At 44.2% G+C, this 17440-nt stretch overlaps 1 protein-coding gene across 7 annotated transcripts in view; it reads left to right on the top strand.

Annotated features, from left to right (window-relative positions):
- The first annotated feature begins 5154 nt into the window (after positions 1-5154).
- The window catches only part of TBC1D1 (TBC1 domain family member 1), a 239342-nt gene continuing 227056 nt past the window's right edge, over positions 5155-17440 (top strand). For 6 of the 7 annotated variants that reach the window (XM_049709609.1, XM_049709612.1, XM_049709610.1 and 3 more), the window contains exon 1: positions 5453-5591. Coding sequence is in view for 1 of the 7 variants with exons in the window: in XM_049709615.1 (XP_049565572.1) it covers positions 5499-5591 (93 nt within the window). In the remaining 6 variants the exon portion in view is untranslated. Of the gene's footprint in view, positions 5592-17440 lie in introns of all 7 variants that reach the window. The other variant, XM_049709615.1, reaches the window with a different exon arrangement.

Genomic DNA, 17440 nt, shown 5'->3' with positions numbered 1-17440 from the left:
AGTTCAGTCATCTTACCAGTCTGGGTAAAATCCCTGAGATCCGTAACTCTGACAATTTACAAAGAGATCCTCAGAGAGTTTAGACAAATGTAGGCATAACAAGAGGTGGCGTGCTAGCTAACAATTGCCCGGCTTTGTGCTTGATGCTCCAGCCCACCAAACCAGCTCAGGTGGGAAGGGGGCAGCCCATGGAAAGGCTGGATACTGTCAGAGAGCTGTGTGGGACGGCTGCTTGTGACGAGCAATGATTTAACAAGGAGGAGAGGGAGCTGAAAAGGGAAGTGGAACCAGTGCCCAGAGTTCTATCTGCTTTGTCTATAAAAGGAGAGGAGGCTCTCACAGCAGCCACGCTGGGGCTTGAGGACGTAGCTCACTCGTTCTCACACCGCATGCATTTATGCAGTCTCATCCATTGCAAGCACAAGTGCAAGTTCTCCCGGGCAGTAACATTTCTCTTTATTTTAATAGGTGAAATTTCAAAATCTACATCGGTTATCTACTTGTTTTATTTACTCCAGTATATTTTATCATTCTCAAGCTTTTCGGAAAGCAATTTCAAGGCCCCTGTATTGTAGGCAAGTCGATGTAATGTACTCTTTGCGCTTGACTTCATTGTCTCGTTGTGAAGAATGTTTCTTACAGCTCATAAAGATACTTGGGCATGATTTGTGTACTCTTCAGATGCTAATAGTCATGCCTTGGGTTGGCAAGATTGGCAAGTTACCCAGCATTGGCGCTGCGATGCTGCCTCTTCCTAGCCCCAGGCAGGCATGCTGCTTCTCCATCTCGCAGCTTTTCCCACTGAGCTCAGAGTTGCCTTAGAAACCTTCTCCACTGAGGGCTCCAGGAAGCCACCCCCGAACAACCAGTGAACCACCTTACTCTCCTAGGGTTCTATCCAATACAATCTTAATTTCTTGCCTCTACGCCAATTTTGGAAATAGACCCACTCGTTTAAAACTCTTACCTTATTTTGTATATTTGGAAGTTAGGTGAAAACATATCATAGCAATAATCAGAGTTTGGATTTCCAACTAATATGAACGTTTAAATAAGTAACTGATAGATGTAATAATGATGAGTAATTTTATTAAAGGTCTCTTTTCTACATTAACCATTAGACTTTTCATTCTAGATTTATATATGGTCCCCTTATCTTTTTAAAAGTAAAGTAGCCTCTGTTTTCTTTCAGCCTCTGGGCCTCCCAACTTGATTTAATGGTGCCAGTGGTTCACAATTTTTTAGAGCTCCACGACCATCTTAAAGCTGATATCAGTGCTCCTGGTTTTTGGGAATGAACAACTAATTACGGAGAAAATAGCTAAATTAAGAGAGTCTCTAGGGGAAGCCCCCCCAGAATGATCCATGGCAGGATTTCAGGAGAATCAGGGGCTGGAAGCAGAGTCACAGCAGTGTCTGGCCCCATTCCCTACCTGGTTTTGTTAATGGTGACAAAGAACTCCCATCTCGGGCCCCAGAGAGCTCTCTGTTGCCATCACCAAGGCCCTGCTGCCCCAGCCTCTGCCTTGGCAGTGTCCCAGCCCTGCCGGGAGTCACACACTTGTGTGACAAGGGAAAGGAGCCACTTCCCTCCTAGAGCAATGGCGCTTGCAGGTTAAGAGCTGGGTTGTCACTCTTACCTTTCTGCTCTGCACATGGATGTCCCCTTCCTGTTCAACAGTCTTTATCCTGCCATCCCAGGAACACCATTAGTCCCAAAGGCCCCTTTGTTATTTCTTCCAGAGCTGCTAGAAATGAGTGCCAATGAGGTTGATGGCAGGCTCTCCTCTACTCTCTGAGACAATGCTTTGCAGCAAAAAAGTTTGAAAATGTTTATCACATATTATAAAGGGAGTTCTGTTTCCAGGAAGCCAAAAGTATTATAAAATCCCTTGTTATTATCCCTAGGGCACTAACTGACCCTGGGAACTGGAAGAGTGATGCAGAAATCACTGCTTCTCACAAGGTCGTGACGCTTCCCTAACTCGGGTTACAGGGTCAGGGAAATGGTCATCTGCCACTAAGTTGTAAACCTCTGAGCCACAACTTGCTAGATTACAGCAGTGGAGTGGAGGGAAGGAATATTACGAGAGACATGGGGCCTGGGTCTGCCTCTGTACCCCACCCCTTCCACTTCCTACCTTTGTGACCTGATTAGCACACCATCTGGCTGCCTACCTCTACCTAAGCTTTCCTGCACTCTGGGACTGGGGGTGTGGATGGAGTGGGTGTGAAGGGGATTAATGAGGAAACACAAAGGGAGTAAAAGGCAGGATGGAAGGGAGTTCTGGCCAGGATGTGTGCAGCGTCCAGCCTTGACCTGACCAGTGTTGTTAGGTAATAGTTTCAACTATCATCTGGCTGGTCGTGTATGAAAGGCAGTTTGGGGATGTCAGCGAAATGGATGAGTGTGCCTGTCTTGACATCTAGCACTCTGGAGGTAAGTGTGCTCCGCAGGCTGCTGCAGAGAGGGGATGAGAACTGTACGAGTGAGTTGGAGACAAAAATGGGAAATGATTATGGTGTGATCCAAGAGGTAACAATACGGTTTAACTGGTTTACCTGGTCTTATAACCTAATGAAGAACAAGTTCCATAACCCAGTAAACATTCTAATCATTATTTATGTCTGCATATATTCCTTACCTCCTTTTTTTAAATGAGATTTTATTCACAATAAGTGATTAACCAAATTACATGCTTAGTTTTATTTTATTTATTTATGTTTATTTATTTATTTTTGGCTGTGTTGGGTCTTTGTTGCTGCACGTAGGCTTTCTCTAGTTTTGGCAAGCGGGGGCTACTCTTCATTGTGGCGAGCGGGGGCTGCTCTTCATTGCAGTGTGCAGGCTTTTCATTGCAGTGGCTTCTCTTGTTGCAGAGCACGGGCTCTAGGCACGTGGGCTTCACTAATTGTGGCACACGGGCTTCAGTAGTTGTGGCGCACGGGCTTAGTTGCTCCGCGGCATGTGGGATCTTCCTGGACCAGGGTTTGAACCTGTGTCCCCTGCATTAGCAGGCAGATTCTTAACCACTGTGCCACCAGGAAGTCCTCTTACCTCTTTTTTTAAAAAGATTTGAGGCTAAGTACACAAATAACTGTGCTATAACAAAGAATGGATTGAGTGCTACAAGAGAGCTACACAGTGACCAGAGAGGAAGTGTGTTATAACAGTCTTTGGATCTAGATCCCAGAACCTACTAGTTCTGTGGTCCAAAGAGGCATTAACCTCTTAGTTTCCTCATTAGTCAAGTGGATTTAATCATCTCTGCCCTAAAGAATTTTTGTGAGGATTAGAGACAATATATATAAAGTGGCTTCCACAATGCCCCAAATAGACTAGCCCCTCAATGAATAATAGCTACCAGTATTATACGTTTTAAATAAAGCTGTAGATAAAACTTTTGTATCCCACTTAAATATAACTCCCTGGGATGTGAGCATCCAGGGAAATGGGATCAGGGACCATAAGGTAGTCCTAATCAAAAAGGCTCCAATTGCCTGGGACTTCCTGCTGGTCCAGTGGTTGAGACTTCCCCTGCCAGGCGTGTGGGTTCAATCCCTGGTCAGGGAGCTGGGATCCCACATGCCTCCTGGCCAAGAAACAATATTGTAACAAATTCAATAGAGACTTTGAGATTGGCCCGCATTAAAAAAAAAAAAAATTCTTAAAAAAGAAAAGCCTCCAAGAGCCTCCTCAGCTTCTAGCAACTCACTGTTCCTGGAGGGAGAAGGGAGGAAGGAGGGATGGGAGAACCTCGGACCTGTATTTGCATCCTGAGCCACGGTAACAATAGCTGCTGCCGTTAGCTGAGATCCATATGTGTGCCACTGTACTAAGCACTTTATGTACACTTCGCCATTGTATCCTCACAATGGTCTCATAAAGTGTGTATTGGTCCCATTTTACAGGTAAAAGAATGGAGACCAGAGGTCCAGGAGCTTGTCTAAGCCCACCCAGTGGTAGAGTTGGGACTTGGGTTCACGTCCAACCCTGCAGCTCAAATTCAGCTACTTCCCTAAAGTTAGCCTGCAGCTAACACTAAGCAAAAAATCCTGAGAGATGCCGTCCCCTTCTGCCGCTGCCTAGCCCCCTCCCCACCTACCCCACGTCCAGCTCCCCCTTCTTCCTGCTTTCCCCTCTCTGCTAAGTCCCCCACTTTCCTCAGATCCCTCTACCTACCCCCCGGAGTGAAACTGCTCCCTTTTACCTGGTGGGACAGGGATTTGGGAGGTTTGCCTGTTTCCTGCACACTGCCATCTAATCCTAGGAGCCCGCTTTCTCAGACGTCTTACATCTCCCTGGTGTCTCTCCTAGGCCGCTGGGAATTTCTCCAAACCTGACTCGAGGGTTGGGAACACCAAGGGGTGTGTGTGTGTGTGTGTGTGTGTGTGTGTGAGAGAGAGAGAGAGAGAGAGAGAGAGACAGAGAGAGAGAGAGAGAGAGAGAGAGAGAGAGAGAGGGAGAGAAACGTGCGTGCGCTAGACCAGGAGGAAGGGGAAAAGCGCCCAATGTAGCCTCTGCGTCACTCCGCAGTTCGGAAATGGGTTTCCTGGTGTTTAATAGGGGAGGGCACTTCAGCCTCCGGCTATTCCCTGAGTCCCCGATTTTCGACCCTTGCCTGCAAGCGCCGCATAGGATGCCAGTGCCGAATTCACTCCCTGCCTAGGACGGGAAGAAGGGGTGATGCGGCGTTGAGTCAGGTGGCTTGATCGCCTTGCTGTGTTCTGTGCAGTTTTCACCCGGTCCATTTCTGAGAGAGAAGGCGAGAATGCAGATGAGGCCAGGCTACTGCAGGGGAGCGAAGAGCGGGCTGGCAGTGCCACCTGCTGAGAGCCTCTCAGGCGGAGAGCGCGGCGGGCAGTGCCACCTGCTATAAATAGGCCGCCGAAGACAGGGTGTGCGACCGTACATCCCTCCTCGAGGGCCTTAATCACGCGCGGGGCTCCGCGTCCCCGGAGCCCTAGGCGTTCGGCGGCCAAGACCCTGCTCTGGGGCTGGGTGGGGGCGGCGCCCGGCACACCCTCTCCCGGGCCGCGGCTGGAGGCCGAGGGGGCGGGTTGAGGATGGACAGCTGGGGAGGGGAGAGATAGCGAAGGGAGGGGGGCCGCGACGGACCCGCACTGCAGCAGCTGTTGTCCGTGTGTGACTTGCCCGTCCCGGCCATGCCGCTGTCGAGTCAAACAGCGCAGTGGAGAGGGAGGAAGCATCGCTTCTCCCTTTCAGGTCCCTGGGGAACGAGTTGGGCGATTCCCGGGTTCTGCCCTCCCCTCGCCTTCCCTGCGCTCGCCCTGCCGCGGAGGAGGAAACGCGAGTCGCGCGCAGACACCTCCTCCTCCGCCGCCGCCGCCGCCGCTGCCGCTGCCGCCGCCGCACCCGCGCCTCGGTGCCTGTTGCTACCGCCGCCGCGGGACCCGCCGTGTCCTCAGCCGGCAGGAGAAGAGGCGGGAGTCTTCCCGGCGCCCCGCGGCGGGAAGAGAGCAGCCCGCCGGGCGCGATGCGCGCCCCGCCCGCCCAGGCCGTCCCCGGGCTGCCTCTAGCACTTGCGCGCCGCGGCCGGGCCGCGGGCTCTGAACGCGCCGCCGTACAGGTAGGCGCTTCCTGGGGCCTCACCCACGCCAGCCCGCCACCTCCTCGCGGGGCATCCCTGCCGACCCCAACCCAAATAGGCCCCTGCGCGCCCGGGCCCGCGGAAAAGCTGGAATCGAGTGCTCCAGCGACGTTCCTGCTGTCCTTGCCGCGCGTGGGTCTCTCGGGGGGAGGAAGTTCATTGCCACCTCGTTGTCCCCTACTTGGACTACAGCGAAACTCTTTTTTCGAGTTAAGAAGAACCCTGGAGCTCCTGCAGGCACCCTCCCTCTGCCCCGCCCTTCACTCCCGCTCGCAGTTCTCGCATCTCCCCCCTCCCCGCTCCCGCCAGATACCACTAGGGCTAGTGCGTTTGTTTGTAAGGGGACCAGACGGAGGAAGGGCGGTCAGAGTGACCCCAGGCCACCCTGTAAAAGTTCAGGGTACTTTGCAGTAGCAACTTTGGCAGCTCCACCAGTGCGCTCAACTTTACTTTCTTTCTATGGGCACATCCTGTACCAGTCATTTTGAAATCCTGCTTAATTGTTTCTAGCAGCTTCCGGATCGGTCTGTGATTATGAGAACCCCTCAAACTTCGCCACACGTTGTTGTTGTGGGTGTGAGTGTGTGTGTGTGTGTGTTTAAAAGAGATGTCATTAACTTTGAAATCCACCTAGAGGCGGCTTTTCGTGTGGCGATTTCATTTAAATAGATTGTTCTCTGGAAGTTACTTAAAAAGGAAAAAAAAATCGAAACTGATATGATTGTTCCTCCCACCAAATAGTTTAGTTTTCAGAGTGCCCTACATTAATTCATGGGTATTCACTTCATAGATCGCTCGTTCTTCCTTTTAGGTAATTGGGTGATTTCATTTATTAATATAATCAGACTTTGAAAGAGCATTTTAAAATAACCTGGTTTAAATGGGTCACATCCACGAAACTCAGCTATCTCTACAAGTCCAAACTTCTAAACTTTTTGCTCTGTCCTTAAACGGAACTGCAGAGGCCTTGATAAAAACCCCTTCTTTGGGAAAGCAGAAATTCATTCTCTTCCCCAGACTTGAGATGAGATTGGTGGGAGCTGAAGCACGGCCACCTCCGGGTTTTGTTGTGTTTTGGGAGCCTGCTGTGGGTGGGAGGGGTCGGGATGAGGAATGAACGGAGAGCTATTCCAAGAGGCTGCGAATCCACCTTGCAGAACGACTCTTCATGTTTCTGAACACTTGATGTTCTGTCACTATCTTGGTCAGGGATCCCTGAAACAGCTGGGTTCCGCACCGTTTCCTAGAGTAGAGATGGCTTCTCTTGCTTGGGGAGGAGGTCTGCCTCCTGCTCATCCCCTTCCTGGGAACCTTGAAGAATGTCTTAAGGAATAAGGACGTTGCATGAAAAAGTTTGCATAAAATAGGATTAACTGGGAATTCTCCGGGTCCAGTGGTTAGGTCTCTGCCCTTGCACTGCAGGGGGCCTTGGTTTGACCCCTGGTGGGGGAACTAAGATCCTGCAAGCCGCCTGGTGTGGCCAATAAATAAATAAAAATAGAATAATTAGTAAAAATTAAATAAATAAACAGGACTGACTGCTTTTGTAAACAAGTGTTTTACAGCTCTTTGAAGTGGAAAGCTATGGCAGTCTTGAATCTGCCAGTTTCTTTTTTTTTCCTACCAAGGTATAGGGAAAAATGGCCATAAAAAGTGCTTGCTCTCCAGAATTCTCTATTAAGTACCCATTGACAAAACATGAGCTACTGGATAGTGAGCACAGCTGTGAATTAAAGGGTGCTGTGGAAATGTTTAGGGGAAATTTTCTGAAGTGAACACAGTGGAGTATCCTGAGATTATCAGCTGAGTGCAAGGAGATATAAAAGGACTAAGTGTGGCTCAAAGTAGTAAATGAAATAATCAAGCGATATTTAAGATAAATGCCTTCATGTGGATTTGTCCAGCCACTGGCAAGCCAGTAAAATGGGGGAAATGTTCATTGGTGTAGGTGTAAATTATTAGCATCAAAGTAAAGTTTTGTAAATGGAACTCTCCGCTTAGTCTACCTTTATCTTTCCCACTGAGAGCTCTGGAGATTTCTCCTTTCGCTATGGTAACATTTCTGGTTGGGTGTTAACCTTTTATCCCATGTGACATTGCTTGTCATAGTACCAGGTGGTTTGAGGAAGAAAAGGGCAACTCTGAAGAAATAATTCAGCTTGCCCCTCTTCCCTTATTACCAGCTGTTGACGGTCTCTGTGTCCCACTTCCCTAGGAGGCCACCTTCACCTGGGTGAAGTGGAGGGACCTGTGTTCGAATCCTGGTTCTGCCACTTGCTGCTAGTATGACCTTGGGCAAGTGACCTCATTTTTCTGTGCCAGCAACTTCCTTCTGGTCTCTCATCTTTGAACTGGAGCTGATAATGATCATTATAGTCCATAAGAGTCCTTATTTGGATATGATCAGTAATGGTCCTTATTGGCCAGGGTTGTTGTGAGAGCTAAACCTGTTAACAGACTCACAGTTAGTGGTATTATGTGTTAACAGTTAATATTATTACTTTTAGGAGAATAACTTAAAGCAGCCATGCAGCAGGGAGGGTTAGACATAACCCCTAGAGGCCAACTGGGACCCCCCCCCCCAACCCCTTTATCCTGTGTAATACAGTAGAAAATACAAGAAGTGACAGTGGCATTCTAAAGGACTAGGCTTGAATTAGCTCTGATTTATATGGGAAGGGAATCACTCAAAACTGCATTACTTTATGTGTCAAATTAGAGAGGCAAAGCCTAGTACTGGAGCATCCTTGATGATGTGAATGTTAGGAGCACTGACTCCAGGAGCTCTGCGTGATACTGAAATAGCCGACGGCTCCAAGGATCTTTGGGACTTGTGGGCGGTTCCTGGGTGAGCAGCACACTACTCTGATTGGGTGGGATTCTGTGCAGGAAATGGACAAACAGCTGAGCCAAGCCGGTGATCCCACTGCATGAGATTATTCAGGTGGCAGAATAATCCTGTTCGGCCTCATGCCTACTCTATCTAGGGTAAAGAACAGAAAAATTAAGTCATTGATTCTCAAGGGGAAATGAGTGGCCACTCGGGGTTCCCTGTCTTTCCTGCAGGTCTCTGACAGCTAATCAGTACTGACTGGCTCCTAACCTGGCCTGGAGCTAGAAGCTTCCAACAGCCCTCCTTCATCCATCTATCTCGCCCTCCTGCCCTCCCACCAGCATTCTGAGGAGGTGAGAGGGGAGGCTGGAGCAGGGGCTGTGGTATGGTTAGCTACTGGGAAGTCCCCATCCTACTCTCTGTGGCTTGCTGGGAGGGAGTGGAGGGGGGCCTGGGAAGAGAGGGGATTCCCAATGGCGTCCAGCTAACTCCCACCATCACCTCTCTCGCTTCCTCCCACCCTTTCTTCACGTACCTCTCCCACGTTTATATTCTTGAAGGGAAGATGAGAGCAGCTTTCTATCCCCACACCATGCCGGGGACATGTGGTATTATACATTATGAAAATGAGATTCACCAGATTTTAGAGACAGAAGAAAACTTGAGGATGGTCTTGTTCCATTCTTTTATAAGAATAAACTTGAGATTTGGAGAAGTAACTTGTTTTCTCAACTTCACACTTGAAAGTGTTTTCGTAAGAAAACTGAGGTTCTTTGCAGCACGTGGATGGTAGTCAGGGACTTGGATTGTCCTAATTCTGTCACCAAACTTGGACAAGCCATTTGGCTTCTCCAGTTTCCTCATTTCCCTCACATATGAGGGAAATTTCTGAGTGGCTTGAAAGGACCTTTCCAGCTTTAAAATGTTGTCATTCTAGGTGCGTGCTTCCAGGGGTACTTAGCATAGCAGGACTCACTAACGAGGTTATTGGAACTGTTCTAATAAAAGAGAATCTTTGTGTTTTGAGTTCTACCATGTTTGTGGGCTCTGGTGGGTAGGAGTTGTGTAGAACACAGATGGTCTCTGTAAGGGATAGGGCTTGTCCACAGATGACTCTATTATTGAGAACACGACTAGATGCTCACCAGAATAACAGATCAGGGTATTTCTTTTTTCTTTTTCTTGAGGACATTACTTTTTAATGCATAGAATAATAACAGGTGGATCATGATGATTTCATAATGATAATTTTGAATTAAGAAAAGGACAATTTATTTTATTTCTTCTGTGTAAAACATGTTACTTACGTTTACCAGGTTCTAGTTAAGAATTTAAACAATGAAGTGTATATATATGTAATTTATTTTTAAAATTCTGTTAAAATATAGTTAAAAAATCACACAGAGGGCTTCCCTGGTGGCGCAGTGGTTGAGAGTCCGCCTGCCGATGCAGGGGACACGGGTTTGTGCCCCGGTCGGGGAAGATCCCACATGCAGCAGAGCGGCTGGGCCCGTGAGCCATGGCCGCTGGGCCTGCACATCCGGAGCCTGTGAACCGCAACGGGAGAGGCCACAACAGTGAGAGGCCCGCGTACCGCAAAAAAAAAAAAATCACACACAGAGATAAATCTTATTTATTTGAAAACATTTTATATGAATTATTTACCCATTTGTGCTGGGTACCTAAGTTTTCTACCCCCCAAATTACAGAGAATTAGCGAAGAAGTAACTTTTGAAGAAGTGTGGCACTATCAGCTCTTCCTTCCCCTGAAGTCCCTAAATAATAAAATTTACCGTATTTTATAAGATTTCAGCTTTATTTTATTCAAGACCCCTATGGTAGTGCTTGGGAAATAATCGTTTGGGTGAAATAGGACAAGCACTTAGATTCTGTTCCTCTTCTAATGTTTTCCTTGTAGTCCCTCTTACCTGTCCATGGCACTGCCCTAGCCACACAAATCTAGTAGAAATCAGTGAAGGCTGTCTCAGATCAGAGTATTTCTTACTGAGGTCTGAGACACAAGATGCTTCCTGGAATAAGTGGCGCTACCTGGGGCCTAAAGGATGGTCACAGATTGCGTGAAAATGACGTGGATTGAGATGGCTTAAAAAAATAACCTGATGGTTTGTTAGGATTATTCAAATGGTTCTTCTGTTTCATGGAACTTTTGTTTTTCTTTCTGTAAATTTAATTTTATTTATTTTCTTTTTTAAAAATTTTATTATTATTATTTTTGGCTGCATTGGGTCTTCATTACTTTGCGTGGACTTTCTCTAGTTGCTGTAAGCAACTACTCTTGGTTGCGGTGCGCGGGGTTCTCACTGTGGTGGCTCCTCTTGTTGCAGAGCACGGGCTCTAGGTGCATGGGCTTCAGTAGTTGTGGCACGCAGGCTCAGGGGTTGTGGCTCGTGGGCTCTAGAGCGCAGGCTCAGGAGTTGTGGAGCACGGGCTTAGTTGCTCGGCGGCATGTGGGATCTTCCCGGACAAGGACTCGAACCCATGTCCCCTGCATTGGCCGACAGATTCTCAACCACTGCGCCACCAGGGAAGCCCTATTTATTTTCTTATACAGCAGGTTCTTATTAGTCATCCATTTTATACACATCAGTGTATACATGTCAATCCCAATCTCCCAATTCATCACAGCACCCCAACCCCCACCCCCTGCCACTTTCCCCCGCCTTGGTGTCCATACGTTTGTTCTTTATATCTGTGTCTCAATTTCTGCCCTGCAAACCGGTTCATCTGTACCATTTTTCTAGGTTCCACATATATGCGTTAATATACGATATTTATTTTTCTCTTTCTGACTTACTCCACTCTGTATGACAGTCTCTAGATCCATACACATCTCTACAAATGACCCAATTTCGTTCCTTTTTATGGCTGAGTAATATTCCATTGTATGTATGTACCACTTCTTCTTTATCCATTCATCTGTCGATGGGCATTTAGGTTCCTTCCATGACCTGCCTATTGTAAATAGTGCTGCAGTGAACATTGGGGTGCATGTTTCTTTTTGAATTACGGTTTTCTCTGGGTATATGCCCAGTAGTGGGATTGCTGGGTCATATGGTAATTCCACTTTTAGTTTTTTAAGGAACCTCCATACTGTTCTCTGTAGTCACTGTATCGATTTACATTCCCACCAACAGTGCAAGAGGGTTCCCTTTTCTCCACACCCTCTCCAGCATTTGTTGTTTGTAGATTTTCTGATGATGTCCATTCTAACAGGTGTGAGGTGGTACCTCATTGTAGTTCTGATTTGCATTTCTCTAATAATTACTGATTTTGAGCCGCTTTTCTTGTGCTTCTTGGCCATCTGTATGCCTGCTTTGGAGAAATGTCTGTTTAGGTCTTCTGCCCATTTTTTGGATTGGGTTGTTTGTTTTTTTTAATATTGAGCTGCATGAGCTGTTTATATATTTTGGAAATTAATCCTTTGTCCGTTGATTCATTTGCAAATACTTTCTCCCATTCTGAGGGCTGTCTTTTTGTCTTGCTTGTAATTTCCTTTGCTTTGCAAAAGCTTTTAAGTTTCATTAGGTTCCATTTGTTGATTTTTGTTTTCATTTCCATTACTCTAGGAGGTGGATCAAAGAAGATCTTGCTGTGATTTTTGTCAAAGGGTGTTCTTCTTATGTTTTCCTCTAAGAGTTTTATAGTGTCCAGTCTTACATTTAGGTCTCTAATCCATTTTGAGTTTATTTTTGTGTAAGGTGTTAGGGAGTGTTCTAATTTCATTCTTTTACATGTAGCTGTCCAGTTTTTCCAGCACCATTTATTGAAGAGACTGTCTGTTCTCCATTGTATATCCTTGCCTCCTTTGTCATAGATTAGTTGACCATAGGTGTGTGGGTTTATCTCTGGGCTTTATATCCTGTTCCACTGATCTATATTTCTGTTTCTGTGCCAGTACCATACTGTCTTGATTACTGTAGCTTTGTAGTATAGCCTGAAGTCAGGGAGTCTGATTCCTCCAGCTCCGTTTTTTTCCCACAAGAGTGCTTTGGCTATTCAGGGTCTTTTGTTTCTCCATACACATTTTAAGATTTTTGTTCTAGTTCTGTAAAAAATGCCATTGGTAACTTGATGGGGATTGCATTGAATCTGTCGATTGCTTTGGGTAGTATAGTCATTTTCACAATATTGATTCTTCCAATCCATGAACATGGTATATCTCTACATCTGTTTGTATCATCTTTAATTTCTTTAATCAGTGTGTTATAGTTTTCTGCATACAGGTCTTTTGTCTCTCTAGGTAGGTTTATTCCGAGGTATTTTATTCTTTTTGTTGCGATGGTAAATGGGAGTGTTTCCTTAATTTCTCTTTCAGATTTTTCATTATTAGTATATAGGAATGCAAGAGATTTCTGTACATTAATTTTTTATCCTGCAACTTTACCAAATTCATTGATTAGCTCTTGTAGTTTTCTGGTGACATCTTCAGGATTCTCTAGGTATAGTATCACACCATCTGGAAACAGGGACAGTTTTACTTCTTCTTTTCCAGTTTGTATTCCTTTTATTTCTTTGTCTTCTCTGATTGCCATGGCTAAGACTTCCAAAACTATGTTGAATAATAGTGGTGAGAGTGGACAGCCTTGTCGTGTTCCTGGTCTTAGTGGAAATGCTTTCAGTTTTTCACCATTGAGAATGATGTTTGCTGTGGGTTGTTTGTATATGGCCTTTATTATGTTGAGGTCAGTTCCCTCTATGCCCACTTTCTGGAGAGTTTTTATCATAAATGGGTGTTGAATTTTGTCAAAAGCTTTTTCTGCATCTATTGAGATGATCATGGTTTTTATTCTTCAATTTGCTAATACGGTGTATCACATTGATTGATTTGTGTATATTGAAGAATCCTTGCATCCCGGGGATAAATCCTGCTTGATCATGGTGTGTGATCCTTTTAATGTGTTGTTGGATTCTGTTTGCTAGTATTTTGTTGAGAATTTTTGCATGTATATTCATCAGTGATATTGGTGTGTAATTTTCTTTATTTGTGATATCTTTTTCTGGTTTTGGGATCAGGGTGATGGTGGCCTCATAGAATGAGTTTTGGAGTGTTCCTTCCTCTGCAATTTTTTGAAAGAGTTTGAGAAGGATGGGTGTTAGCTCTTCTCTAAATATTTGATAGAATTCACCTGTGAAACCATCTGGTCCTGGACTTTTGTTTGTTGGAAGATTTTTAATCAGAGTTTCAATTTCATTACTTCTGATTGGTCTGTTCATATTTTCCATTTCTTCCTGGTTCAGTCTTGGAAGTTTATACCTTTCTAAGAATTTGTCCATTTCTTCCAGGTTGTCCATTTTTTTGGCATAGAGCTGCTTATAGTAGTCTCTTAGGATGCTTTGTATTTCTGCAGTGTCTGTTGTAATTTCTCCTTTTTCATTTCTAATTTTATTGATAAATAAAATTAATTTAAAATTTTATTAAAAATAAAATCTTAATTAAAATTTTATTAAAATTAAAATTTTAATAAATAAAAATTATTTATTATAAAATAAAATTTTATTGGTTAATTAATGAATTTTATTGATTTGAATAAATCCCTCTTTTTCTTGATGAGTCTGGCTAATGGTTTATCAATTTTATCTTCTCAAAGAACCAGCTTTTAGTTTTATTGATCTTTGCTATTGTTTTCTTTGTTTCTGTTTCATTTATTTCTGCTCTGATCTTTATGATTTCTTTCCTTCTGCAAACTTTGGGATTTGTTTGTTATTCTTTCTGTAGTTCCTTTAGGTGTACGGTTAGATTGTTTATTTGAGATTTTTCTTGTTTCTTGAGGTAGGCTTTTATTGCTATAAACTTCCCTCTTAGAACTGCTTTTGCTGCATCCCATAGGTTTTGGATCATTGTGTTTGCATTATCATTTGTCTCTACATAATTTTTTATTTCCTCTTTGATTTCTTCAGTGATCTCTTGGTTATTTAGTAACGTATTGTTTAGCGTCCATGTGTTTTGTGTTTTTTACGGTTTTCTCCCTGTAATTGATTTCTAATCTCATAGCGTTGTTGTTAGAAAAGATGCTTGATATGATTTCAATTTTCTTAAATTTACTAAGGCTTGATTTGTGACCCACGATGTGATCTATCTTAGATAATGTTCTGTGCGCACTTGAGAAGAAAGTGTAATCTGCTGTTTTTGGATGGAATGTCCTCTAAATATCAATTAAATCTGTCTGGTCTATTGTGTCATTTAAAGCTTGTGTTTTCTTATTAACTTTCTGTCTGAATGATCTGTCCATTGGTGTACGTGAGGTGTTAAAGTCCCCCACTATTATTGTGTTACTGTCGATTTCCTCTTTTATAGCTGTTAGCAGTTGCCTTATGTATTGAGGTGCTCCTATGTTGGATGCATATATATTTATAATTGTTATATCTTCTTCTTGGATTGATCCCTTGATCATTATGTAGTGTCCTTCTTTGTCTCTTGTGACAGTCTTTATTTTAATGTCTATTTTATCTGCTATGAGCATTGCTATTCCAGCTTTCTTTTGATTTCCGTTTGCATGGAATATCTTTTTCCATCCCCTCACGTTCAGTATGTATGTGTCCCTAGGTCTGAAGTGGGTCTCTTATAGACAGCATATGTATGGGTCTTCTTTTTGTATTCATTTAGCAAGCCTGTATCTTTTGGTTGGAGGATTTAATCCATTCATGTTTAAGGTAATTATCGATATGTATGTTCCTATTACCATTTTCTTAATTGTTGTGGGTTTGTTTTTGTAGGTCCTTTTCTTCTATGTGTTTCCCACTCAGAGAAGTTCCTTTAGCATTTGTTGTAGAGCTGGTTTGGTGGTGCTGAATTCTCTTAGCTTTTGCTTGTCTGTAAAACTTTTGATTTCTCTGTCAAATCTGAATGAGATCCTTGCTGGGTTGAGTAATCTTGGTTGTAGATTCTTCCCTTTCATCCCTTTAAATATGTCATGCCACTCCCTTCTGGCTTGTAGAGTTTCTGCTGAGAAATCAGCTGTTAACCTTATGGGAGTTCCCTTGTATGTTATCTGTCGTTTTTCCCTTGTTGCTTTCAATAATTTTTCTTTGTCTTTAATTTTTGCCAATTTGATTACTGTTTGTCTCGGTGTGTTTCTCCTTGGGTTTATCCTGCCTTGGACTCTCTGTGCTTCCTGGACTTTGGTGGCTATTTCCTTTCCCATGTTAGGGAAGTTTTCGACTGTAATCTCTTCAGATATTTTCTCTGGTCCTTTCTCTCTCTCTTCTCCTTCTGGGACCCCTATGATGCGAATGTTGTTGAGTTTTGTGTTGTCCCAGAGGTCTCTTAGGCTGTCTTCATTTCTTTTCATTCTTTTTTCTTTATTCTGTTCCAGGTCAGTGAATTCCACCAATCTGTCTTCCAGGTCACTTATCTGTTCCTCTGCCTCAGTTATTCTGCTATGGATTCCTTCTGGTGTGTTTTTCATTTCAGTTATTGTATTGTTCATCTCTGTTTGTTTGTTCTTTAATTCTTGTAGCTGTTTTTTCTTTAATTATTTTATGTCTTCGTTAAACATTTCTTTCATCTTTGCCTCCATTCTTTTTCCGAGGTGCTGGGTCATCTTCACTATCATTATTCTGAATTCTTTTTCTGGAAGGTTGCCTATCTCCACTTCATTTAGTTGTTTTTCTGGGGTTTTATCTTGTTCCTTCATCTGGTACATAGCCCTCTGCCTTTTCATCTTGTCTATCTTTCTGTGAATGTGGTTTTTGTTCCACAGGCTGCAGGATCGTAGTTCTTCTTGCTTCTGCTGTCTGCCCTCTGGTGGATGAGGCTATCTAAGAGGCTTGTGCAAGTTTCCTGATGGGAGGGACTGGTGGTGGGTAGAACTGGGTGTTGCTCTGGTGGGCAGAGCTCAGTAAAACGTTAATCCACTTGTCTGCTAATGGCTGGGGCTGAGTGTCCTCCCTGTTGGTTGTTTGGCCTGAGGCGACCCAACACTGGAGCCTACCCAGGCTCTTTGGTGAGGCTAATGACAGACTCTGGGAGGGCTCACGCCAAGAAGTACTTCCCAGAACTTCTGCTGCCAGTGTCCTTGTCCTCACGGTGAGAAACAGCCACCCCCCACGTCTGCAGGAGACCCTCCGATACCAGCAGGTAAGTCTTGTTCAGTCTCCTATGGGCTCACCACTCCTTCCCCTGGGTCCCAATGCACATACTACTTTGTGTGTGCCCTCCATTTCCCCCAGTCCTGTCGAAGTCCTGCAATCAAATCCTGCTAGCCTTCAAAGTCTGATTCTCTACGAATTCCTTCTCCCGTTTCCGGACCCCCAGGTTGGGAAGCCTGACATGGGGCTCAGAACCTTCACTCCAGTGGGTGGACTTCTGTGGTATAAGTGTTCTCCAGTTTGTGAGTCACCCACCCAGCAGTTATGGGATTTGATTTTATTGTGGTTGTGCCCCTCCTGCCATCTCATTGTGGCTTCTCTTTTGTCTTTTGATGTGGGGTATCTTTTTTGGTGAGTTCCAGTGTCTTCCTGTCGATGATTGTTCAGCAGTTAGTTGTGATTCCGGTGCTCTCACAAGAGGGAGTGAAAGCACGTCCTTCTACTCTGCCGTCTTGCTATCTAATCCTCATGGAACTTTTTATTGAACAGTAAATAATTACCTAGTCTAAGTTACCATGAATCTTATGTCAGCAGAATCTGAATTGTTTATAAATAATTATGACTATGTCTGAAGTAGAACTTACTATTTGATAGTTTATTAACTGTGTTAATGTCCAATCTATTTTTTACAAAGAAACTATGATGTGCTCCAGCCGGTTGAAAAGTGAAAACTCAAGACATCCAAATAGTTTTGTCAGTGAAATGGCAGAACTAATTTGATGACTGATTATTTACCAAATGATTCAAACAATTAAATTGTGTAATTTTTTTTGCATTATGCATATATTCCCTTACAAGAAAACAAATATAATTCTGCTACGCTTGTTGCCATGATATTAATAACTGCCTCATCTACACTAATTGATAGCCCTTGGGTCTATCCTTT

Source organism: Orcinus orca, chromosome 4, assembly GCF_937001465.1.
Source record: "Orcinus orca chromosome 4, mOrcOrc1.1, whole genome shotgun sequence".
Classification (NCBI taxonomy): domain Eukaryota; kingdom Metazoa; phylum Chordata; class Mammalia; order Artiodactyla; family Delphinidae; genus Orcinus; species Orcinus orca.
This window is presented reverse-complemented; position numbering and strand designations above follow the sequence as displayed.